The sequence below is a fragment of the Bombina bombina genome, chromosome 6 (genome assembly GCF_027579735.1).
Source record: "Bombina bombina isolate aBomBom1 chromosome 6, aBomBom1.pri, whole genome shotgun sequence".
Taxonomy (NCBI): Eukaryota; Metazoa; Chordata; class Amphibia; order Anura; family Bombinatoridae; genus Bombina; species Bombina bombina.
This window is the reverse complement of record NC_069504.1, coordinates 864,312,868-864,340,537: the sequence shown is the minus strand read 5'-3', so window position 1 is coordinate 864,340,537 and position 27,670 is coordinate 864,312,868. Positions and strand designations below refer to the sequence as shown.

The window sequence follows — 27,670 nt, the reverse complement described above, 5'->3', positions numbered from 1 at the left end:
TTAACGGGTTTTGAGTTTAAAGAGACATAATTTCATGATTCTGATAGAGCATACTATTTTAATCAGCTTTTAGATTTACTTACATTATCAAATTTGCTTCATTCTCTTCTCTTGGTGTCCTTTGTTGAAGGAACAGGAATGCACTACTGGGGGCTAGCTGAACACATCAGGTGAGCCAATAGTAAGAGCCTTATATGTGAAACTTCCAATCAGAAATGAGCTACCAGTAGTGCATTGCTACTCCTGAGCATACATAGGTATGCCTTTCCAAGGGAGGATAAGTGAAAGTAAATTAGATAAAAGAAGTAAACTGGAAAGCTGTATAAAATTGCATGTTCTATCTGAATTATGAAAATGTACTTCTACTCAAGTTGGAGGATAATAGATTCAGACGTGATTTGTGGAAACAATGCTGCTTTGGAGCCCCATCATTTTAGGTCCGCCTGAAACAGAAGTTAAAAAGCAGCGGTCGTAAGACCCCTGCTCCTTAACTTCTCCAACACCTTTTAGGTGGCGAACTGAAATCATCCTGATCCAATCGGGATGATTGACGGCCCCTGCTAACAGCCGATTGGACGCCAGTGAGCAGGGGGCGGCATTGCACAAGCATTTCACCTTTAGCAAGGTAAAGCGGGCATAATTGGCTACAGCGAATCATGTCCAGTGTTCCCTCTAAGGCCAGTTTTGTGTGCGGCCCAGCAGTGAAACAGTTATTAAGAGAGCCATACCTTCCAGTCTGCATTGTGTTATGTTTGCTAATTGCTGGGTGTGGTTACTTGATTAACTGTTTTACTGCTGGGCTGCACAAAAAACTGGTCTCAGAGGGAACAGTGATCATGTCTGCTCGACCTTTGTTAAATTTACCCCATAGAATAGAGTTTAATGATTAGCAGATGAAGGTAATATCTAAAAAGGGGATTTTCAAAGACTTTACACACAAACGTGCGCACACACTTATGTACTGTGTATAGGGTTAGACTTACTTTCCAATGAGTGGAACACTAAGTGAAGTCTCAGGGACCTTCTGAGCGATAAGGAAAAGAAACACAGTCTGAGCCAGAAGAACAGATATAGAAACTGTACATTTCTGACCACCCGCTAGAGAAAGAGATTGGGGAGGGAGAAGAAAATCGAGAAAGAGATTGAACAAGGCAAGAAATATGTGACAGAGATAGAAATAAAGGGGTCAATTTATCAATGTCTGGTGGACATGATCCGCTATAGCGGATCATGTCTGCCAGACATTGCTGAATGCCATCAGCATACACTGTCGGCATATAACATTGCACAAGCAGTTCTAGTGAACTGTTTCTGCAATGCCGCCCCGTGCAGATTCGAGGCCAATCGTCCACTAGCAGGGGGTGTCAATCAACACGATTATACATGATTGGGCAGATTGCTGTCCGCTGGCTCAGAGGAGGCGTATGAGTTAAGGAGCAGCAGTCTTAAGACCGCTGCTTAACTCCTGTTTCCGGCAAGCCTGAAGGTTTGTGCAGAAACAGGGGTATTTGGCCCCATTCCGGCCATGATAAATCGGCCCCATAGTGTTAATACCTTTGTATATACAGTCAATTACAAGTCTTAATAATTTGTTTCTTGTGGTTTTATTTTTACTTAAATGCTGCATTTCAAAACTTACAGTTATAATGCAAAGGCATTTCAAATGTGAACAATTATTGGCTGCCAGAGAAAGATGAAAACATCCAGCCACAAGTTTAACCATAACCTATATTACCATTATTTCTAAAATGGTGCCCAGACATGCTGTAAGAGGATTGGGCGCTGGAACAGATATTGAACCATCGGCAGAGTTTGGGTGGGTCAGGGGTTTTCATTATCTTGGAAGGGTTTTATGGAATAGAGGAAAGAGGGACAGAGGCTTAAAAATAAAAGTTCTTAACTTTAAAATGTTAACTAGTATTAAAAGGAGATTTTTAGGGGGTATGGTTTTATGTCTATGATTATGGTACTGCTGCTGCATACATACATTTATTCAGATGCGGTAACTAACCCTTCCATTTTTGCTTTTAATTAGTGATGCACCGAAATGGAAATTCTGGACCGAAACCGAATCCGAAAATCCGGGATGCACTTGGCCGAAAACCGAAACTGATACAGAAAATGTATTTTTTCAAATTATTTTCAAATTTATTTTTTTTAGTGGGTTTTTTTTTTTTTTTGCATAATTAGAGCCAAGAAAAAAAAAAAAAAACAGGCAAAAAATAATGCCATTTTCGGCCAAAATGTTTCTGTGACCAAAATTTTGGTGCATCCCTACTTAAAACAATTCTAAATATCAATATACTGTATTATTCTTCATTTAGTTCTATGTAACATAATCATATTTAACAGGGTTTTTTTTTTACCAATTATAGTCCTAGAAAACTCATTATATGCAGAACAGTAAGTAAAGTAATAAACTTAAACAGCAGCTCTAGGCTAGCATCAAATTTGAAACATGCTACAAAATAATTTTACCGAAAATAACAGGCAAAAAAAACGAAAACCGAAACAGCCAAAAATGCAATTTTCGGCCGAAACTTTCTGCGGCCGAAATTTCGGTGCATCCCTACTTTTAATCTTAGCTGAGAGCTTGTAAGTGAGTGCTAGATTTCCCCTGTGTGCTGTATTATTTATTTTGTAATTTTCCCTATGGGTCTTGCACCCAGACCTGTCTGGGGTTAACTGTCTGTGACTCTGGGGACAGCACAACTTCCTGTGAGTGCCATTGAGCACCCAGGGCTGAGCATGTTGCAGGGTCATATGATCTGTACCCAGTCCAGTCTGAGAGTGCAGTCCCCTTCCGTGTTTTGTATATGTCTAGGGTGATTACATAAGCCTGTGCACCCTTCACTTGTTCCCAGTTTGTTTGATTGAGAGCTTGCATTGTTTGGCTGGTTTAGGGACGCAGGTTTTGGAAGGGACCTTGATGTGGTCCCTATGCTTGTCCCATTTGGCCAGATGTGTAACTAACCCTTCCATTTTTGCTTTTAATCTTAGCTGAGTGCTTATAAGTGAGTGCTGGACTTCCTCTGTGTGATATATATATATATATATATATATATATACATATATATATATATATATATGTAAGGACCTTGCCCTTACCCAAGATGGCTGCTGTAATAGTTGTATTGAGGAAGAGAAATGCCATCTGGGAAGGGGGAGGAGTTGTTAGTGCTGAGGAGATTTTCTTAGGTGTTAAGAGAAGTGTGGAGCTTGCACAGACTTTGAGATGGGGGAAGAAAGTTGCTGTTTCGAAGCTGAAAGAAGTTATTCAGACTAATGCATGGATTCCAGAGACAGTTCAGACATTGCTACATGTGGCTGCTGAAGACAGAAGTTTGAACCTTTTATTTGTACTGTGAGTGTCAGCCATTATCTGCTGTTTTAAGATCTCCATAACTTCATGTTAACTAAATGCAAGAGAAAAGATATACTAGTCATATCTGATGTGCTGCAGAGTTGTTGTATATTAAAGAGATAACCCAGAGAATATTCTAGAAGTTATTCTGCCTAAACAGTTGCATAAATACACTAAATGGATTGCACAGCTGCATTACATAAGGAAGTAACTGAGTGTGATGTGCTGCAGAGTTGTATATTAAAGAGATAACCCAGAGAATATTCTAGAAGTTATTCTGCCTAAACAGTTGCCTAAATACACTAAATGGATTGCACAGCTGCATTACATAAGGAAGTAACTGAGTGTGATGTGCTGCAGAGTTGTTGTATATTAAAGAGATAACCCAGAGAATATTCTAGAAGTCATTCTGCCTAAACAGTTGCATAAATACACTAAATGGATTGCACAGCTGCATTACATAAGGAAGTAACCGAGTGTGATGTATATTAAAGAGATAGCCCAGAGAATATCCTATAAGTTATTCTGCCTGAACAGTTTGCACAAATACACTGACTGGATTTTATAAAGCTACATTACATAAGGGCATAACTGTGAGATTTCTGCAGCTGTTTGTAGTAAAAGAGTGACTGACTTTGCAGTATAAGGCAAGTGGATTGCTGAAATTCAGTAATAAGGTAGAGACTTATGTTATTCAGTATTTCTGAGGAGAAGTTTCCTTGAGCACTGCATCGATCACAAGCAGCGCTCTCTAGCTTCGTTCACAAGCAGCAAGGGATAATTACCTCAACTAAATTCTATTTAGTATATGAAATTGCATTGTACAGCACCACCTCAAAGTATTTTACAACAACAGTTATGTTATTATTTCATGAGCTCATGAAGGACTTCTGAGTTAAAAAAAAGGTATACTGATGTCATAAGAAGATATTGTGATTAATATTATTATTTGTATTTGTTGCACTGTATGTTATTGGTTAAACACTTTATAATAATCAAAGTAACATTTTATTTGAAGATTTCTTGTGTGGTTATTACTTGTTTTCTTTTTGTACTAAAATCTTATAGGACCCCACACCCTATTATTCTAGGGTGTCCCCTATAGGTGGAGGCACTGCGTCATACAGGCATCCCTTATATACCTGATTTCAACTCCCCTCCTACTCCCACTCTGCGGAGGCTTAGTTCTCATACACGAAACAGGTAGACAGCATTACACTATCACCCACCTCAGGGAAGGTCAGGAAAGGGTGTTACAGATGGAGGCACTGCTGAGATCGAGAGGCGGGGCAAAATCAGAAGAGATGCATCTTTTAAAATTAGAAGAGGTGAGAGAATGGGCAATGCAGAAAAAGGTACCAATTGAGCAGGCAGTGGCTGTGACTTGGATACCAGTAGGAACCAGTCGAGATAAACTATGTGAGTCACTCCAGAGAGCACTTCAACTAAGAGAGTACCCTAAGATAGTAGCATTCAAAAGAGTACCAGATGACACTTGGGGTAGCATATTAATAGACACCAACCAATGTTTCTTAGAAGTACCCAACCCCTCTGAGCTACAGCTACTAGGGCTACCTTCAGTCAGACTACCCCTCATTTATGCCGTAAAATTAGAACTGCATATAGTCAAGGAAAATGAAGTTCAGGGTGTTAGAGGATCTCAAAATGAATCTAATATGGAGTCTAGTCTATCTGAAGTTCTGAAGATGTTGGCTACAAGCATCACAGACAGCTCACATACATACAGTTACCGGAAACTAAAGATATTTTCAGGAAACCTTCCTGTACCCTTAGGAGAGGAGGGTATTGCAGCATGGTGTGATCATGCTAACATGGTGCTGCAAGAATGGAGTTGCCCAGAGACAGTGAAGCGTGTCCGCCTCTTAGAAAGTGTTAGGCCACCAGCACAAGTATTGTTGCAACACCATAGAGAGGAACACCCTGAAGCTACTGCTGTAGAGTTAATCTCTTTCTTAAAGACCTTATATAGTCTATTTGAAGATCCAGAAGATCTCTTGTATAAGTTTCGGTTACTTAAGCAGCGAGAGACAGAGAAGATGTCTGACTTTCTATTAAGATTACATGAGCAGCTTGTATTATTGGTTCGAAAAGGGGTAGTGACCCGACAAGATATGAATAAACGGAGGCAAGATCAGTTCCTTCGTGGCATTATACCAGACCACCCAATAGCCATCTTTCTTAGAGCCCAATTGCACTCTCAAGCACCAAAAGAATTGGAGGCCCTTATGCCTATGATAAGGACTCAAGAAGAGGAAATGAGTTTCCACACTGTGCGTAAGTCTGGCGAAGCTTGCATAGGTAAAAGTGAGACTAAAAATAAATTAGAAGACTCCAGAAATGCAGATTCTTTGTTGAAAGAGCTTATGGAGAATGGACTGCCTGACCAAGTAAAGGCTGAGTTGGAGAGAGCAAAACTACCTGTAAAACTCCAAAATACTACTCGACCAAAAGGGAGTTGTTTCACTTGTGGAGAGATAGGCCATTTCTCAAAGGATTGCCCCAGCAAAATACATTCATATGCTGGTGATTTTTTGGGAAGCCTTACAGTCCCTCAGAAGAAGGGAATGACTGATATTTCCTTTGATTTATCTGAAGATGATGTAGCTGGGCCAAGGGCTTTTATTGGAGTAAAAGTTTGTAACATTTCTACACAGGCGCTGTTGGACACTGGATCTCAGTGCACCATAATCTATCGTAGTTTTTATGATACTTACCTTAAACATCTTAAAATCAAGCCTCCCTCTCAAATTGATTTAAGAGGTGTGGGTGGAAATAGGTGTGCTGTTGATGGAGTTGTCACTGTAGTCATTAGTATAGTCCAGTTACATATTAGTATGATATACCCCATGAAAGTGAAGGCTTTAATCTGCCCAGAAACCTGCAAAGATTCCGAAGCCCCTATAATTCTAGGGACCAACACAAAATATGTACAATCTTTGCTACGGAAATTCATGATGGAGGTTAGGGGGCAAGACATAGACAAGTCATTACACCCAACTTTACGTCAGGAGGTTGAAAAGATATCTTTGAGACAATATGCTGGTCAGTGCTACAACCGTTCTGCCGGAGTGACTTACATTTCCCCAGGAGGGATGAAAGAGTTAAAATGTTTGGTGGTGTACCCTGACGGCAGACCCAAAGAGGACTGTTTTATTCTTGAAACGCCAGATGAAGAAGCAACCAAGCAGGGTTGGATTTTGGTACCTGAAATCTTACACAGAAGAAAGGATGGGCCTCCACCACAGTGGCTAAGTGTTAAGGTCCAAAATTTGGCCCCATACCCTGTTGGTATTGATTTTAATCAGACTTTGGGATATCTTTATCCAGTAGTAGACTCATCATTGGCTATTCGTAAATGTTTCTCTCTCTCAAAAACAGAAACAGAAAAACTACAATTTAACTTTGAAGGATCTACAATGCCTAAGGAGGCATGTGAGCGGTTGCAGAAGGCTATGAAGGCCCGTGCAGGAGTTTTTTCTGCCGCAGAAATGGATGTAGGACGTTCAAAACATATGCTTCATACCATTCGCCTAACAGATTCTGCCCCTTTTAGGGAACGCTCTAGGAGATTGCCTCCTCGTGATGTTGAGGATGTTCGTGCCGTTTTGGCTGAGATGGAAAAAGCTGGAATAATTGTTCCTTCTCGCAGTCCATGGGCTTCACCCATTGTAGTGGTTAGAAAGAAGAATGGGTCTATACGTTTGTGCATTGACTATCGGACTCTCAATCGAAGAACTATACCTGACCAATATGACCTACCTCGAATTGAAGAGATTTTACATTGTCTTAATGGCAGCCGCTGGTTCAGTGTTCTGGATCTGAGATCCGGCTATTTTCAGGTAGGGATGACTGAAGAAGACCAAGAGAAGACAGCTTTTATTTGTCCACTAGGATTCTATCAGTTTACACGGATGCCACAAGGGATCTGTGGAGCTCCAGCCACATTCCAAAGGCTAATGGAACGTACTGTGGGAGATATGAATGGACGTGAGTGTCTTGTCTATCTAGATGACCTTATTGTATTTGGTAGTACTTTGGAAGAACATGAAACAAGGTTGCTGAAAGTATTGGATCGTCTTCATGAAGAAGGCCTAAAGTTAAGTCCGGAGAAATGTAGATTTGGGCAATAATCTGTGACCTATGTAGGTCATGTGGTCTCGGCAGAAGGGGTGTCTACAGACCCTGCTAAGGTGGAAGCAGTAACCGTATGGCCACAGCCTAACAACATTGGTGAACTTCGATCATTTCTTGGATTTTGTGGATACTATCGAAGATTTGTGAAAGGATACTCCCAGTTAGCTCGACCCCTAAACGACTTGCTGAAACATTTTGAAGATGATCCTAAAAAGCCACTAAATGCAAAAACTCCTTTGGGAACTCGGTGGACATCAGAGTGCTCCAAAGCGTTTGAGAATTTAAAGAAAAATTTAACTGAGGCACCTGTCTTGGCCTATGCAGATCCCGAGAAACCTTATGTGCTACATATAGATGCTAGCTATGTGGGTTTGGGGGCAGTTTTACACCAAGAGTACCCTGGAGGGTTGAGACCTGTTGTTTATCTAAGTAGGAGTTTGTCTAAGAGTGAACAGAATTATCCAGTCCACAAGCTTGAGTTCTTGGCTCTGAAATGGGCAGTAGTGGATAAACTCCACGATTACCTTTATGGAGTAGAATTTGAAGTTCGAACAGATAATAATCCACTTACCTACATCTTGACTACAGCAAAGTTGGATGCAACCGGTCATCGGTGGTTGGCTGCACTATCAAATTACACTTTTAAGTTACGTTACAAGCCAGGGCCTAAGAATATAGGGGCTGATGCAATGTCCCGACGACCAGGACTACCAGAACAAAGAGGTGATTCTCAATGGGAAGAAATTCCTTCACTTGGTGTGAGAGCATTCTGCCAAACCAGTGTTTTCAAAGACGAAACCTCTGTTTTTTCAGATTTGAGAGCAGTAGATTCATTGGGATGTCATCCACAAGCTCTGCCTGTATATTATTGTAAACCATCTGTAGTGGAATTAGCCAGATGGTCTCAAATACCTCCTGAAGAATTAATAAATGCACAGGAACAAGATCCTTTAATTGGACTACTTCGAAAAGCTGTTCAAACTGATAACCCACACTTACTAAAGAGAATTCCTAGGGAATGGTCTGGTCCACTAAATAGAGAGTGGGATAAGTTTCAAATTCAAGATGGACTTCTGTTTCGAGTAGTTAAATACCACAATCATCCAGATCGAAGACAATTGGTGTTACCTGCCAAACTAAGAAAACTTGTTCTGTCATCCTTGCATGATCAGCACGGACATCTTGGGATAGAAAAAACTTTTGGCCTCTTGCAGGATAGATGTTATTGGCCAAAGATGAGAGAGTATGTAGAAGACTACATTCATAAATGTTTTAGATGTGTACAGAGGAAAACTCTTCCAACTCGTGCTGCCTCTAGGGGTCATCTGAAAAGTGAAGGCCCCATGGATCTTGTTTGCATGGATTTTTTGTGCATTGAGCCAGATTCTCGTGGCATTGGAAATGTTCTTATTGTAACAGATCACTATACCCGTTATGCTCAAGCCTTCCCAACAAAGGACCAGAAGGCTAGTACAGTGGCTAGAGTTCTTTGGGAAAGGTTTTTCATTCATTATGGTCTTCCTAAGAAACTGCATTCTGATCAAGGTAGAGACTTTGAGAGTCGCCTCATTAAAGAAATGATGAATGTTTTGGGAATTAAGAAGACAAGAACTTCTCCCTATCATCCAGAAGGAGATGCTTTGCCTGAGAGGTTTAACAGAACTTTGCTAAATATGTTAGGGACCCTGCCAGAGTCTGAAAAGAGAACTTAGAGTTGTCAAGTAGAAGCACTAGTTCATGCCTACAACTGCACCCGACATGATTCCACAGTTAGGGGTGTCATCAGATGGAGTTTCTCATAAGAGTCACTATCAGTATGTCAGGCGATTGCAGGAGAGTTTACAAACAGCTTATAAGTTGGCTGAAGAAGCTACTGCTCGATTAAATGAGGCTAATAAACAACGATATGACAAGAGAATAAAACATCAGGATTTGCAACCAGGAGACCGTGTCCTTTTACGGAATTTAGGGATACCAGGCAAGCACAAGTTAGCTCCTAGATGGAGGAATAGTATCTATAGAATAGTCAGACAATTGCCAGGTCTTCCAGTTTTTCAGATAGCAGATGAAAATTGTGTTGTGAAGACATGGCATCGGAATCATTTGTTGCCTATACCTCAATTCCAGCATGATGTTACATATCATGAGGACCAAGGCCCAAGCATGTCAATTAATAATGAATATAGTATCCCACATGAAGACTCATCAATTCAATCGGACCCTGAAATGAGATCCCCATTGCAAAGAGAGACCTATAATGATGAGCATGCCTCCTCTGTTGCCCCAACCTCTGAACCTGATATGCCATCCTTCCCTAATAGTCCTATACCAGATAGGGAATCTCCAAACCCTATACATTATGATAGTAGAAGTCCCTATAGAGAGAAAAGACCAGCAAGAAAGAGACATCCCCCAAAGAAATTGACATATGATACACTAGGAAACCCTGGTTATAATGTTGAACCCTTGTTGCCTGCTCTAACATCTGCTGTACGATGTGTTTTGAAAGATGTATACCCTAACCATAATTTGACTCATGATGAATATGTGATTTTGTTAGTAGACTTGCTAAAGAAAATGTATTGATGTGTTGCTCTTGTACCCCTTGCTGGGGACAGCAAGTTTTTTTTGGGGGGGTAGTATGTAAGGACCTTGCCCTTACCCAAGATGGCTGCTGTAATAGTTGTATTGAGGAAGAGAAATGCCATCTGGGAAGGGGGAGGAGTTGTTAGTGCTGAGGAGATTTTCTTAGGTGTTAAGAGAAGTGTGGAGCTTGCACAGACTTTGAGATGGGGGAAGAAAGTTGCTGTTTCCAAGCTGAAAGAAGTTATTCAGACTAATGCATGGATTCCAGAGACAGTTCAGACATTGCTACATGTGGCTGCTGAAGACAGAAGTTTGAACCTTTTATTTGTACTGTGAGTGTCAGCCATTATCTGCTGTTTTAAGATCTCCATAACTTCATGTTAACTAAATGCAAGAGAAAAGATATACTAGTCATATCTGATGTGCTGCAGAGTTGTTGTATATTAAAGAGATAACCCAGAGAATATTCTAGAAGTCATTCTGCCTAAACAGTTGCATAAATACACTAAATGGATTGCACAGCTGCATTACATAAGGAAGTAACTGAGTGTGATGTGCTGCAGAGTTGTATATTAAAGAGATAACCCAGAGAATATTCTAGAAGTTATTCTGCCTAAACAGTTGCATAAATACACTAAATGGATTGCACAGCTGCATTACATAAGAAAGTAACTGAGTGTGATGTATATTAAAGAGATAACCCAGAGAATATCCTATAAGTTATTCTGCCTGAACAGTTTGCACAAATACACTGACTGGATTTATAAAGCTACATTACATAAGGGCATAACTGTGAGATTTCTGCAGCTGTTTGTAGTAAAAGAGTGACTGACTTTGCAGTATAAGGCAAGTGGATTGCTGAAATTCAGTAATAAGGTAGAGACTTATGTTATTCAGTATTTCTGAGGAGAAGTTTCCTTGAGCACTGCATCGATCACAAGCAGCGCTCTCTAGCTTCGTTCACAAGCAGCAAGGGATAATTACCTCAACTAAATTCTATTTAGTATATGAAATTGCATTGTACAGCACCACCTCAAAGTATTTTACAACAACAGTTATGTTATTATTTCATGAGCTCATGAAGGACTTCTGAGTTAAAAAAAAGGTATACTGATGTCATAAGAAGATATTGTGATTAATATTATTATTTGTATTTGTTGCACTGTATGTTATTGGTTAAACACTTTATAATAATCAAAGTAACATTTTATTTGAAGATTTCTTGTGTGGTTATTACTTGTTTTCTTTTTGTACTAAAATCTTATAGGACCCCACACCCTATTATTCTAGGGTGTCCCCTATAGGTGGAGGCACTGCGTCATACAGGCATCCCTTATATACCTGATTTCAACCCCCCTCCTACTCCCACTCTGCGGAGGCTTAGTTCTCATACATGAAACAGGTAGACAGCATTACACTATCACCCACCTCAGGGAAGGTCAGGAAAGGGTGTTACATATATATATATATATATATATATATATATATCTAGCCAGATTACAAGTGGCTTGCCCTGATTAGTGCTCATATCACAAGTCGAAAGTTAAAAGTTAGCACAAGTGTGAAAAAAACTATCTATCATTCAAGCGATAACCCACTAGATCAACTGCGCTAAATCCAAAGGAACAATAGGAATACTTCAAATCCCTATGTTCTTTACCTAGAAGAATTTTTTTAAAAAAAATATATATTTATATATACTGTGTATATATATATATGAGATTTTTTTTCTTGTACAATATATACCTATATATCAATATGAATATATACAGCGCACATTTTATGTCACTGGTCGTTAAGAGTTTGTTGGCAAGACCACATTTTTATGACCGACCTCCCTCCTGCAGGGCTCCTGAAATAGCGTAGTCCCATCGCTTACCTTGAAACCGCATCAACTGATCAAAACATCAAGCCCCATTAAAAGACCAGTGACATACAGGGTACATCCCTGGTTGTTAAGGGGTTATAATATATCATGAATAAAAACTATATTGCATATTTCAAGGTATTTGCTTGGGAAGGGCTCAAAAGTATGCTGATGAAGGAGGCAAGACCTCCGAAAACGTTACAGAAATAAAAGTAACTTGTTTGTGAAAGTCCTGAGAGTGCATTTTTTCTGGCTCAATATTCTTTACAAAGTTGCACCCAGGCATTTTTCCTCTGTGGGCGAGATCTGGTGTTTTGGATACCTATATATATATATATATATATATATATATATATATATATATATATATATATATATACAGGGAGTGCAGAATTATTAGGCAAGTTGTATTTTTGAGGATTAATTTTATTATTGAACAACAACCATGTTCTCAATGAACCCAAAAAACTAATTAATATCAAAGCTGAATAGTTTTGGAAGTAGTTTTTAGTTTGTTTTTAGTTATAGCTATTTTAGGGGGATATCTGTGTGTGCAGGTGATTACTGTGCATAATTATTAGGCAACTTAACAAAAAACAAATATATACCCATTTCAATTATTTATTTTTACCAGTGAAACCAATATAACATCTCAACATTCACAAATATACATTTCTGACATTCAAAAACAAAACAAAAACAAATCAGTGACCAATATAGCCACCTTTCTTTGCAAGGACACTCAAAAGCCTGCCATCCATGGATTCTGTCAGTGTTTTGATCTGTTCACCATCAACATTGCGTGCAGCAGCAAACACAGCCTCCCAGACACTGTTCAGAGAGGTGTACTGTTTTCCCTCCTTGTAAATCTCACATTTGATGATGGACCACAGGTTCTCAATGGGGTTCAGATCAGGTGAACAAGGAGGCCATGTCATTAGATTTTCTTCTTTTATACCCTTTCTTGTCAGCCACGCTGTGGAGTACTTGGACGCGTGTGATGGAGCATTGTCCTGCATGAAAATCATGTTTTCTTTCATGTAATTAACAAGAGTCCATGAGCTAGTGACGTATGGGATATACATTCCTACCAGGAGGGGCAAAGTTTCCCAAACCTTAAAATGCCTATAAATACACCCCTCACCACACCCACAAATCAGTTTTACAAACTTTGCCTCCAAGGGAGGTGGTGAAGTAAGTTTGTGCTAGATTCTACGTTGATATGCGCTCCGCAGCAAGTTGGAGCCCGGTTTTCCTCTCAGCGTGCAGTGAATGTCAGAGGGATGTGAAGAGAGTATTGCCTATTGAATGCAGTGATCTCCTTCTACGGGGTCTATTTCATAAGGTTCTCTGTTATCGGTCGTAGAGATTCATCTCTTACCTCCCTTTTCAGATCGACGATATACTCTTATATTTACCATTTCCTCTACTGATTCTCGTTTCAGTACTGGTTTGGCTTTCTACAAACATGTAGATGAGTGTCCTGGGGTAAGTAAGTCTTATTTTCTGTGACACTCTAAGCTATGGTTGGGCACTTTATTTATAAAGTTCTAAATATATGTATTCAAACATTTATTTGCCTTGACTCAGAATGTTCAACTTTCCTTATTTCCAGACAGTCAGTTTCATATTTGGGATTATGCATTGAATTATCATATTTTTTCTTACCTCAAAAATTTGACTTTTTTCCCTGTGGGCTGTTAGGCTCGCGGGGGCTGAAAATGCTTCATTTTATTGCGTCATTCTTGGCGCGGACTTTTTTGGCGCAAAAATTATTTTCCGTTTCCGGCGTCATACGTGTCGCCGGAAGTTGCGTCATTTTTTGACGTTATTTTGCGTCAAAGATGTCGGCGTTCCGGATGTGGCGTCATTTTTGGCGCCAAAAGCATTTAGGCGCCAAATAATGTGGGCGTCTTTTTTGGCGCTAAAAAATATGGGCGTCATTTTTGTCTCCACATTATTTAAGTCTCATTATTTATTGCTTCTGGTTGCTAGAAGCTTGTTCACTGGCATTTTTTTCCCATTCCTGAAACTGTCATTTAAGGAATTTGATCAATTTTGCTTTATATGTTGTTTTTTTCTTTTACATATTGCAAGATGTTCCACGTTGCAACTGAGTCAGAAGTTACTACAGGAAAATCACTGCACAGTGCTGGAGCTACCAAGCTAAGTCTGCTATAAACTTTTGGTATCTGTTTCTCCAGCTGTTATTTGTATTGCATGTCATGTCAAACTTATTAATGCAGATAAAATTTCCTTTAGTACTGTTACATTACCTGTTGCTGTCCGTCAACATCTAATTTTCAGAGTGTTCCTGATAAACATAAGAGATTTTATTTTTTAAATCCATTAAGAAGGCTATGTCTGTTATTTCTCCTTCTAGTATACATAAAAGTCTTTTAAAACTTCTCTTTTTTTCAGATGAATTTTAAATGAACATCATCATTCTGATACTGATAATGGTTCTTCTGGTTCAGAGGTTTCTGTCTCAGAGGTTGATGCTGATAAATCTTTGTATTTGTTCAAGATGGAATTTATTCGTTCTTTACTTAAAGAAATGTTATTTGCATTAGAAATAGAGGATTCTGGTCCTCTTGATACTAAATGTAAACGTTTAAATAAGGTTTTTAAATCTCCTGTAGTTATTCCAGAAGTGTTTTATCTCCCTGATGCTATTTCTGAAGTAATTTCCAGGGAATGGAATAATTTGGGTAATTTATTTTACTCCTTCTAGACGTTTAAGCAAATTATATCCTGTGCCATCTGACAGATTAGAGTTTGTTGGGACAAAAATCCCTAAGGTTATGGGGCTGTCTCTACTCCTGCTAATGTACTACTATTCCTATGGCAGATAGTACTTCATTTAAGGATCCTTTAGATAGGAAAATTGAATCCTTTCTAAGAAAAGCTTACTTATGTTCAGGTAATCTTCTTAGACCTGCTATATTTTTAGCGGATGTTGCTGCAGCTTCAACTTTTTTGGTTAGAAGCTTTAGCGCAACAAGTAACAGATCATAATTTTATAGCATTATTATTATTCTATAACATGCTAATAATTTTATTGGTGATACCATCTTTTGATATCATTAGAGTTGATGTCAGGTATATGTCTCTAGCTATTTTAGCTAGAAAAGCTTTATGGATTAAACTTGGAATGCTGACATGTCTTCTAAGTCAACTTTGCTTTCCCTTTCTTTCCAGGGTAAATAATCATTTCGTTCCTTTCCTCACAACAAGGAACAAAAGCCTGATCCTTCATCCTCAGGAGCGGTATCAGTTTGGAAACTATTTCCAGTTTGGAATATATCCAAGCCTTATAGAAACCTATAGCCAGCTCCTAAGTACCTATGAAGGTGCGGCCCTTATTCCAGCTCAGCTGGTATGGGGCAGATTACGTTTTCTTCAAAGAAATTTGGATCAATTCCGTTCTTAATCTCTGGTTTCAGAAACATTGTTTCAGAAAGGTACAGAATTGGCTTCAAGTTAAGGCCTCCTGCTAAGAGATTCTTTTCTTTCCCGTGTCCCAATTGACACAGCAAGGCTCAGCATTTCTGAAATGTGTTTCAGATCTAGAGTTGGCTGGAGTATTTATGCCAGTTCCAGTTCTGGAACAGGGGCTGGGGTTTTATTTTATCTCTTCATTGTACCAAAGAAGGTCAATTCCTTCAGACCAGTTCTGGATCTATCATTATTGAATCGTTATGTTAGGATACCAACATTCAAGATGGTTACTGTAGGACTATCCTGCCTTTAGTTTAGCAAGGGCATTATATGTCTACAATAGATTTACAGGATGTGTATCTGCATATTCCGATTCATCCAGATCACTTTTAGTGTCTGAGATTCTCTTTTTAGACAAGCATTACCAGTTTTGTGGCTCTACTATTTGGCCTAGCCTCAGTTCCAAGAATTTTTTTCAAAGGTTCTCGGTGCCCTTCTTTCTGTAATCAGAGAATAGGGTTTTGGTATTTCCTTATTTGGACGATATCTTGGTACTTGCTCAGTCTTCTCATTTTCGAAGAATCTCATACGAATCGACTTGGGTTGTTTCTTCAAGTTCATGGTTGGAGGATCAATTTACCAATCAGTTTATTGATTCCTCAGACAAGGGTAACCTTTTTAGGTTTCTAGATAAATTCAGTGTCTATGACTCTGTCCTTGTCAGACAAGAGAAGTTTAACATTGATATCAGCTTGTCAAAACCTTCAGTCACAATCATTCTCTTTGGTAGCCTTATGCATGGAAATGTTGGATCTTAGGACTGCCGCATCAGATGCGATCTCCTTTGCTCGTTTTCACATGCGACCTCTTCAGCTCTGTATGCTGAACCAATGGTGCAGGGATTACTCAAAGATATCTCAATTAATATCTTTAAACCGATTTTACGACACTCTCTGACATGGTGGACAGATCACCATCGTTTAGTTCAGGGGGCTTCTTTGTTCTTCCGACCTGGACTATAATCTCAACAGATACGAGTCTTACAGGTTGGGGAGCTGTGTGGGGGTATCTGACGGCACAAGGGGTTTGGGAATCTCAGGAGGTGAGATTTCCGATCAATATTTCGGAACCCCGTGCAATTTTCAGAGCTCTTCAGTCTTGGCCTCTTCTGAAGAGAGAGTTGTTCATTATTTTCAGATAAGACATTGTCACAACTGTGGCATACATCAATCATCAAGGAGGGACATAAAGTCCTCTGGCTATGAAAGAAGTATCTCGAATTTTGGTTTGGGCGGAATCCAGCTCCTGTCTAATCTCTGCGGTTTTTATCCCAGGTATGGACAATTGGAAAGCGGATTATCTCAGTCGCCAAACGTTGCATCCGGGCGAATGGTCTCTTCACCCAGAGGTATTTCTTCAGATTGTTCAAATGTGGGAACTTCCAGAAATAGTTCTGATGGCTTCTCATCTAAACAAGAAACTTCCCAGGTTTCTGTCCAGATCCCGGGATCCTCAGGCGGAGGCAGTGGATGCATTTTCACTTCCTTGGAAGTATCATCCTGCCTATATCTTTCCGCCTCTAGTTCTTCTTCCAAGAGTAATCTCCAAGATTCTGAAGGAATGCTCGTTTGTTCTGCTGGTAGCTCCGGCATGGCCTCACAGGTTTTGGTATGCGGATCTTGTCCGGATGGCCTCTTGCCAACCGTGGACTCTTCCATTAAGACCAGACCTTTTGTCTCAAGGTCCTTTTTTCCATCAGGATCTGAAATCCTTAAATTTAAAGGTATGGAGATTGAACGCTTGATTCTTGGTCAAAGAGGTTTCTCTGACTCTGTGATTAATACTATGTTACAGGCTCGTACATCTGTATCCAGAGAGATATATTATAGAGTCTGGAAGACTTATATTTCTTGGTGTCTTTCTCATCATTTTTCTTGGCATTCTTTTAGAATACCGAGAATATTACAATTTCTTCAGGATGGTTTAGATAAGGGTTTGTCCGCAAGTTCCTTGAAAGGTCAAATCTCTGCTCTTTCTGTTCTTTTTCACAGAAAGATTGCTATTCTTCCTGATATTCATTGTTTTGTACAAGCTTTGGTTTGTATAAAGCCTGTCATTAAGTCAATTTCTCCTCCTTGGAGTTTGAATTTGGTTCTGGGGGCTCTTCAAGCTCCTCCATTTGAACCTATGCATTCATTGGATATTAATTACTTTCTTGGAAAGTTTTGTTCCTTTTGGCCATCTCTTCTGCCAGAAGAGTTTCTGAATTATCTGCTCTTTCTTTTGAGTCTCCTTTTCTGATTCTTCATCAGGATAAGGCGGTGTTGCGAACTTCTTTTGAATTTTTACCTAAAGTTGTGAATTCCAACAACATTAGTAGAGAAATTGTGGTTCCTTCATTATGTCCTAATCCTAAGAATTCTAAGGAGAAATCGTTGCATTCTTTGGATGTTGTTAGAGCTTTGAAATATTATGTTGAAGCTACGAAATCTTTCTGTAAGACTTCTAGTCTATTTGTTATCTTTTCCGGTTCTAGGAAAGGCCAGAAAGCTTCTGCCATTTCTTTGGCATCTTGGTTGAAATCTTTAATTCATCTTGCCTATGTTGAGTCGGGTAAAATTCCGCCTCAGAGAATTACAGCTCATTCTACTAGGTCAGTATCTACTTCCTGGGCGTTTAGGAATGAAGCTTCGGTTGACCAGATCTGCAAAGCAGCAACTTGGTCCTCTTTGCATACTTTTACTAAATTCTACCATTTTGATGTATTTTCTTCTTCTGAAGCAGTTTTTGGTAGAAAAGTTCTTCAGGCAGCGGTTTCAGTTTGAATCTTCTGCTTATGTTTTTTGTTAAACTTTATTTTGGGTGTGGATTATTTTCAGCAGGAATTGGCTGTCTTTATTTTATCCCTCCCTCTCTAGTGACTCTTGTGTGGAAAGATCCACATCTTGGGTAGTCATTATCCCATACGTCACTAGCTCATGGACTCTTGTTAATTACATGAAAGAAAACATAATTTATGTAAGAACTTACCTGATAAATTCATTTCTTTCATATTAACAAGAGTCCATGAGGCCCACCCTTTTTGTGGTGGTTATGATTTTTTTGTATAAAGCACAATTATTCCAATTCCTTATTTTATATGCTTCGCACTTTTTTTCTTATCACCCCACTTCTTGGCTATTCGTTAAACTGATTTGTGGGTGTGGTGAGGGGTGTATTTATAGGCATTTTAAGGTTTGGGAAACTTTGCCCCTCCTGGTAGGAATGTATATCCCATACGTCACTAGCTCATGGACTCTTGTTAATATGAAAGAAATGAATTTATCAGGTAAGTTCTTACATAAATTATGTTTTTCTTGAAGGATGCAGACTTCTTCCTGTACCACTGCTTGAAGAAGGTGTCTTCCAGAAACTGGCAGTAGGACTGGGAGTTGAGCTTGACTCCATCCTCAACCCGAAAAGGCCCCACAAGCTCATCTTTGATGATACCAGCCCAAACCAGTACTCCACCTCCACCTTGCTGGCGTCTGAGTCGGACTGGAGCTCTCTGCCCTTTACCAATCCAGCCACGGGCCCATCCATCTGGCCCATCAAGACTCACTCTCATTTCATCAGTCCATAAAACCTTAGAAAAATCAGTCTTGAGATATTTCTTGGCCTAGTCTTGACGTTTCAGCTTGTGTGTCTTGTTCAGTGGTGGTCGTCTTTCAGCCTTTCTTACCTTGGCCATGTCTCTGAGTATTGCACACCTTGTGCTTTTGGGCACTCCAGTGATGTTGCAGCTCTGAAATATGGCCAAACTGGTGGCAAGTGGCATCTTGGCAGCTGCACGCTTGACTTTTCTCAGTTCATGGGCAGTTATTTTGCGCCTTGGTTTTTCCACACGCTTCTTGCGACCCTGTTGACTATTTTGAATGAAACGCTTGATTGTTCGATGATCACGCTTCAGAAGCTTTGCAATTTTAAGAGTGCTGCATCCCTCTGCAAGATATCTCACTACTTTTTACTTTTCTGAGCCTGTAAAGTCCTTCTTTTGACCCATTTTGCCAAAGGAAAGGAAGTTGCCTAATAATTATGCACACCTGATATAGGGTGTTGATGTCATTAGACCACACCCCTTCTCATTACAGAGATGCACATCACCTAATATGCTTAATTGGTAGTAGGCTTTCGAGCCTATACAGCTTGGAGTAAGACAACATGCATAAAGAGGATGATGTGGTCAAAATACTCATTTGCCTAATAATTCTGCACTCCCTGTATATATATATATATATATATATAGTCCTGAAAAAAAGGATGCACTCTCACGATTTCTATCAAATGGTGTCATTTTTATTGGATGACGTTTCAGAGACTGATCGTCTCTTTCATCAGATCAAAGTGAACAAACATACACCTAGATTACGAGTTGTGCGTTATGAGTCAAATAGCAGCATTGTGGCCCATAATGCATAATTTTCCCTAACGTAGCCATTACAAGTCTTGTCAGTATAGCTGTACCGCAAAACATTTAGCCTGTAACGCAACGTCAGTACCGCACTCGTAAAAATTACGTTTTTTAATGGGATTCCCATAGCGCCGGTATTACGAGTTTTGCGTTCTGGCTAAAAAGCGAGCATTACAGCCTAAATTGAAAAGATCTGTAACACCATCTAAAGTCAGTAGTTATGAGTTTTATGCTACAAAGATGTAACATAAAACTCATAACTAAAATGTTAAAAAGTACACTAACACCCATAAACTACCTATTAACTCCTAAACCAAGGCCCTTCCGCATCGCAAACACTATATTCAATTTCTTAACCCCTAATCTGCCGATCCCGATATCACCACCACTTTCAAAAAATATTAACCCTTATTCCGCCGATCCCTGATAACATCACCATTATACTAACGTTATTAACCCCTAAACCGTCGCCCTCCCACATCACAAACACTATTTAAATATTATTAACCCCTCTTCTGCCTTCCGCCCACATCGCCCCACTATACTAAACCTATTAACCCCTAAACCGCAAGCCCCCCCACAACAAAATATACTAAAATATTAACCTCTAAACCGAACGCCCCCCACATCAAAATAAACTAAATTAAACTATTAACCCCTAAACCTAACAACCCCCTAACTTTATATTAAAATTACAATTTCCCTAGCTTAAATTAAATTAAAAAACTTACCTGTCAAAATAAAAAAACTACTTCCAGGCGGCGAGAAGTCTTCATCCAGATGGCCTCTTCAATCTTCATCCCGGCGGCGAAGTCCTGATCCAAGCGGCGAGAAGTCTTCCTCCAGGTGGCCTCTTCAATCTTCATCCAGGCGGCATCTTCTATCTTGATCCCGGAGGCGCGGAGAGGGTCCATCCTGAAGACATCATGCGCTGAGCATCCTCTTCATACGGTCGCCGCCATACACTGAATCTTCAATGCAAGGGATGAGATTCAAGATGGCGTCCCTTGCATTCCTATTGGCTGAAAAATTTGAATCAGCCAATAGGAATTAGGGCTGCTAAAATCCTATTGGCTATTCAAATCAGTCAATAGGCTTTAAGCAGCTCTCAATCTATTGGCTAATTCGAATCATCATTATAAAATTCTTTTATAGGGGGCGGAGCCGGAAGCTGCCATGAGTGCAGTGTAAATCCGGAGCTCCGTGCACTAAGCCCAGACTAAATGATTAGAATTTGGTGATCGCTGATTAAAATACACAAAAAAGGGCAGATATGGATATCTGAATCCTCACTGATGAGGCAGAAGCTACTTGCGATGCAGAGGAGATAGCAGAACTGCATTTACAGACCTTGGCGCTTCGCAACTCACATAACTACGCCATTGCTGCTACCGGAAGTGAGGCTAAAGGGCTGTCGCCATTATCTAAGCAAGGACTGTAATGGTGATTTACCGGAGGATACCGGGTAACCCAGCTCAATATTGCATCAGCCGCGCACTGTATTAGCCCTACCGATCCTGTGCAGATACCGGGCTATTGGATATAAGACCTTAATGGAACAAGGTGAGATCACGCTGTGGGGCAAAAATCTCCTTGTTAACTGTGAGATACTGATTCATTTGTCTAGCAATCTGGTATGGCTGAACAACAAACAGTTAGCATAGAATTGACACCGGAATAGTCGAGCTGGAATAAGAGCAAGTTTGATCACTATATGGAGATATTGCTTTATTATTGACTTTGCTGCTACCACCTACTAACAAATAGACATAATTTGTACAATTGCATATCAAAGGAGGAAGAAAATAAGCCGCTTGTAGCAACACAAGTTGTTGAACTGTTTAACCCTCTATATACCAAGAGAAACTCACAGCACAAGCGGGGTTAACTCCCTTAACTACTGTCCAAATCACTGACATACGCTAGCGCTCAACATGGCCGCTAGACGTGTGATTAGAGCTGAGAAGTCAATTAAGCAGGCACCCATTAAAACACTTCCTATGGGGGACTTCCGGTGGGCGGAGCAAGCGACTGGCAGCAGGGAGTAAGAGCTCCGTGAACTTGGAGCTGCAATCTCCCCTATTCTTGCTGCCAGCCGCCTTCCCACACCTTAGCCTTGTGGGGTAACAGCTTATCCCTACCGGCGACATTCTGTGGAGGGTCACTACATCGCCCTCGCCCCCGGAAAAATACAGTTGCGCAACACCGCGCGAAGACACATCACTGCCGGGCACCATATTGGACTGGGCCCACAAGTATCAAGCCACGCACCGGAGCTCAGTAGTGGGCTGTGGGCTTACAACCTTAGACCCCTTGACACCGGAGGACGCACTAGGGACAAAGAGACATAGGAACAGCTGCAACTGGGGCATAATACGGAGCTTCACTCAGCTGCGCCATACAGAAACAGCCCCCGCCCCACGGACCTCACAATACCGCATGTCAAAGGGCTACTGCTGTCTAAAGTTTGCAGCACCGGAGGGGACGATAAGTCGGAGCCAAGGAACAACCTAAGGAGAGGTATCACACTCAAGGTACTGGGAATAGGCTTATACTAAGGACAGGCATCAACTGAACTCATAGGCTGGGTAAGCAGTGACACAACCATACAGACTGCCTACCTCTATTCAACTATTGCACACTTGCCCAAGCCACCTAAGCCTTTAATTTAATACCACATTACTGGGGTCATTTACATTATAAAAAAGTCGCAGCATAATCTACCTGGGCCCTGCTGGGGTGGCTGCATCAGGTTCTAAAAAACTGCCTAATCCCTTGCATGGTTTAAACTGGAACCCTGATGAAAGCCTTCTCTTGTCTTTCCTTTTAAAAGAAGATAAATAGGGGTGCCCTCTGCGAGCCCCTACATACATTTTTCCAGTGCTACATCATTTATTAGCCAACAGTGACACCTAGTGGCATAAACATTTTAAGCTCTATCTCCACTTGAATTGTGCTGTTATATTGTCAGAGTCTTCTGCATCTCACATGAAGGTTGATAAGTACTTCAAACCCCTTACCAGCACGCTAGAGAGCAAAATGACGTCCAAATCTAAACAAACTGACAGGAAGCAACGCCATGCTACAGAAACACAGATTGAAAACCCCCCATCCCCAGGCTCCGCTCATCTAGCGAATAATGACTCAGCAAATCTCCTGCAGGAGCTGAAAACTTTCTTTCTGCCTAAGATGGAATCTCTACAGGCAGGTATGGACACTCTAACTAGTGAGGTGCGCCAATTCTCAACGAGAATGAATCAGGCGGAACAGAGGATTTCGGACATGGAGGATCGTCAGAACAATACTTCCACCTCTCTTAGACAACTACTACGCCAGAATCAGGCGCTACAGGAAAAGGTCGACGACCTTGAGAACCGTAGCAGGCGCAACAACCTACGCATAATAGGGATACCAGAAAGCATAAAAAACAAAGATTTATTGGAATTTACAGCTCTCACATTCCCTAGGCTCTTGGGCATGGATCCAGACCGCCTTCCACTAGATGTAGAAAAAGCCTACCGCATTGGCCCGGACACTGGCCTCTCTACCACCACAGCTGCCAGACCTCGTCAGGTCATATTTAAATGCTTGAACTATCAAGAAAAGCTTGCACTGTTAAGAGCCTACAGATCACATGTCGGAGATGTTCTCTTTGAGGGGAAAAAACTTTTACTATTCCAAGACTTCTCAGCAGAAGTTACCAAACTGTGCAAGGAATTTGCCCCCTATTGTTCTCAGCTGTATGAGGAAGGCAGGCAGGTGGCGCTCCTCTATCCGGCTAAGATCAGATTACAGACCCCTAGGGGTGCCAAGTTCTTTCGCTCCCCCAAAGAATTGAAAACCTTTCTAGACGCCGAAAAAACGGCAACCTGACCCGTAGGATAGATCATGTCCAATATCATCGATGATCCTTCTTTTCCTTCTCCAGATGTTGGCTTATGGACACACGTGTCACTTGACACAGGAAGCCATCATGGCCAATGTCGCTCCCATTACTGCAGTGGCCAATTTTGGGAAAGCTACACTACAGGACATTGGCTTGGTGCATGAGTGGCCCTGGCCGGAAGCCACTTTATTCATTTATGAGTCACCTAACTCCCTAGGGAGACAGTGTTTGCAGGCTGTTATTTCATTGTTTATATGTGTTTATCTTTTTTACTGTTTTTTCTTGTATACTACTTTACTTTCTTTAGTACCACATACAGTGTTTACATGTTCGACTTGTTTAACATTGGGGCATGCCCCCTAATTCCCAGTTATCGTGTAGGGGCCTATACCCAAAGTGTACCACACCAAAACTGCCTCTTGCTGATACTTCCAAATCCAGTATATGCTCTAACTATCCTTTTTCTTTCCCCCTTGCTAGAATGTATGGTGGCTGCAATCGGCGGATGGATTGACTGCAAACAGACATCTGGACCACAGCTGAACTCCTTACCTGACCGCCTCTCACCCACACAGCTAGTAAGTCCCCTTTTACACCGCTCCACACTCCAGGTCAAATTAGCAATACCACTGCACCCGCTCACTATTTCCCCCTTGACAACATACGAACCTAGGTTGGACCTATTGACCTCAGTGATACCACCCACTCTCACCCTCAATTATGCCCGATGTCATTATTCCCCCACCAACCCTGAGTATGGCTACAAACCTTAATATAGTCTCTTGGAACGTGGGAGGCATAACCTCCCCGACCAAGAGGAGCAGAATAATACAATACCTCAACTCTATACACGCAGATGTCGCTTTATTACAGGAGACACACCTCACTGCAGAGGAACATGAGAAACTCAAAATAAGGTGGGTGGGGCAAATCCTCTACTCACCCTCGGGGGGGAGAAGGTGTGGGGTGGCAATCTTGGTAAGGAAAAATCTACCTGTAACTTTTTCCAATACAAAAATAGATGACAAGGGACGCTACATCTTCACTTCTATACACTTCGACAGCTATAAATTTCAGTTGTGCAATGTGTACGGTCCCAATCATTCTGACATGAGGTTTTGGACGCATATGCAATCACTTATTGCACAACACTCAGACTCCCCTGTTATAGTAGGGGGAGACTTTAATATGGCGCAGGCGTGCCCGCTAGATAGATTCTATGACCAAACTTGCTCCTCTTCAAAGCAAAGACTGCATCCCAAGCACAAACAAGAAACACAGATCATATCAGCGTTTAGAGAGGGACTGGGGCTGAACGACCTTTGGAGACTAAGACACCCTGACCACAGAGACTACACCTGCGTCTCAAAAACGCACCACACTTTCTCACGCATTGACTACTTCCTCACATCCCCCCAACTTACCCCCAACATACTGAACACCTCCATCCTTCCAATTACTATTTCAGACCACGCTCCCATAAAATTGACACTACAACCTTTTAAAATATCACCTTTCAAAAAACCTTGGAAGTTCCCCTCATATCTGTACACCAATGTTGAATTCCGACAACAACTTAAGGCCTTCTGGCTGGAATACACCTTTGACAATGACAATCATAGAACTAACACTGACCTATTTTCGCATGCATCCAAAGCAGTCATTAGAGGCAGAATCACAGCCTATACAGCGCATCATTCTAAGTCTCAGAAGAAAACTGCTACACAACTTCTCTCTAACTTGACTTCAGCTTACAACACCTACCTAACTAGCCCTACAGCTCAGAATCGCCAGAAATACTACGACACCAAACAAGAAAGGGACTCACACTTACAAATCTTGGACCATAAATTCAACATACATAGACAGGGCAGGTTTTACCGGCACGGTAACAAGGCAGGTAGACTCCTAGCAAACCTGGTTAAAATTCATACACCTAAATCTTTCATATCCGCAATTAAATCTGGGAAACATCTTAAGACAGACACAAAAGATATCATGAGAGAGTTCACAGCTTACTACAGGTCATTATACACTAGTCAGACCATTAAGGTAGAGGATAAGCATGCTTTCTGGAACAATATACTAATACCCCAACTGTCTGAAACCCAGAGAGAAAGTCTAAACTCCCCCATACAGGTGCAGGAGGTGCTGAGAGCCATTGGCAACTCAAAAATTGGGAAAGCAGCAGGCCCGGACTTCCTCCCTATTGAGTACTACAAAATTCTCAGCACTGACATAGCCCCAGTACTAGCTTCCACGTACACCAACTACCTACAGGGGAAATCCACACCGGACACGAGATTCACTGACGCCAACATATGTATCCTTCCAAAGCCGAATAAAGACCACACATTACCCTCCTCATATAGACCAATCTCGCTGCTTAACAGCGACTATAAGCTATATACCAAGATACTGGCGGACAGGCTTGCGGATATACTGCCAGATTTAATCCACCCAGACCAGACAGGCTTCGTTAAACGCCGAACTTCAGTAATCAACACTGGCAGTCATATCTCACTTTAGTAACGCACACTATCCAGAACACCAAAAACCCAATATAGACGCATGCTTATTCGCCATCGACGCTGAAAAAGCGTTCGATCGAATAGAATGGGACCACCTTTATACCTCACTAGACAAATTTGGCATATCAGGAAACTTTCTTACTGCACTTCAACAACTCTACGCTTCACCCTCAGCTTCCATTATTATCAATGGTCAGGTCTCCCCCTCATTCCTTCTAGAGAGAGGAACAAGGCAGGGGTGCCCCCTTTCCCCGCTGCTCTTCAACTTGGCGATGGAGCCTCTAGCATGTTACATTCGCCAACACAGTGAGGGCTTAAAAATCCATAGGCAGACTGTACACCTATCTCTATATGCTGACGACCTTCTCCTTTATGTCTCCAACCCACACACTAACATACCTGTACTTCTCCGCATCTTAGATAAATTCAGTGCTATCTCCGGATACAAAATCAATTTAGACAAATCCGAACTCACATGGTTACGAAACACTAAAAAAACACAACTGCAAGGTACTGGCCTCAAGGAGACCACAGGCACCTTCACATACTTGGGGATACAACTACATACTGACATGAGCAAGCTGTATCAACTAAATATAAGCAAAACTCTAACTCATATTCAAAGCCAGCTGGCAGGCTGGAGAAAGCTGCCACTATCCCTTACGGGGAGAATACAACTTTTGAAAATGATTATCCTACCAAAATTGCTTTATCCCCTCCAGATGCTCCCTTTACTATTGACTAAGCACGACTTAAATACCTTGACAACCTTGTTTGGCAACTTTGTCTGGCAGCATAAGAAACCGAGAATTAATAGACTCCATCTCACAATGCCAGTCAACTCAGGGGGACTCAGTCTACCTAATCTCAAGTGGTACAACTGGGCGTCCCTAACAAAGATAGTAATGGGATGGCTGACGCAATCTGATTATTTCTCACCCCCCATAGAGAGGGAACTCTTGGCACCTATACACCCGGCTTTTTTACCACATACATCTCTGGCCTCACTCCCCCAACACATAAAACATAATGTACTATTTAGGGACCAAACTTTGCAAAACATGGGGGATGGAGTTCAAATTTAGTAAATACTTACCGCTCCAAGGAAATCCTAACTTTCTCCCGGGCTACACCACCGCTGCTTTCAAACAATGGGAACGCCAAGGTCTGACCATGATAGCACAACTGATTAACCCTACGACACAACAGTTGCTTCCCTTCTCTGACCTTCAAACACAATACACTCTCCCGGTCTCACACAGATTCGCCTATCTTCAGAGCAGACATTACACACAAACTCTTCTGACTGAGGGATTGACCTCGCCAACTACTAACAAAATTGTTGCTCTATGCAATCTGGCCTCTCAGGGAAACCACTCAATCTCTCCCA

The 27,670-nt window shown here is 41.1% G+C and overlaps 1 protein-coding gene across 1 annotated transcript in view; it reads right to left on the bottom strand.

Annotated features, from left to right (window-relative positions):
* CHRNE (cholinergic receptor nicotinic epsilon subunit) overlaps nt 1-27,670 on the bottom strand; it is a 194,087-nt gene that overhangs the window by 37,548 nt on the left and 128,869 nt on the right. The window contains exon 8 of the mRNA XM_053718322.1: nt 984-1,098. Within this exon, the coding sequence (XP_053574297.1) occupies nt 984-1,098 (115 nt within the window). The remainder of the gene's footprint in view (nt 1-983; nt 1,099-27,670) is intronic.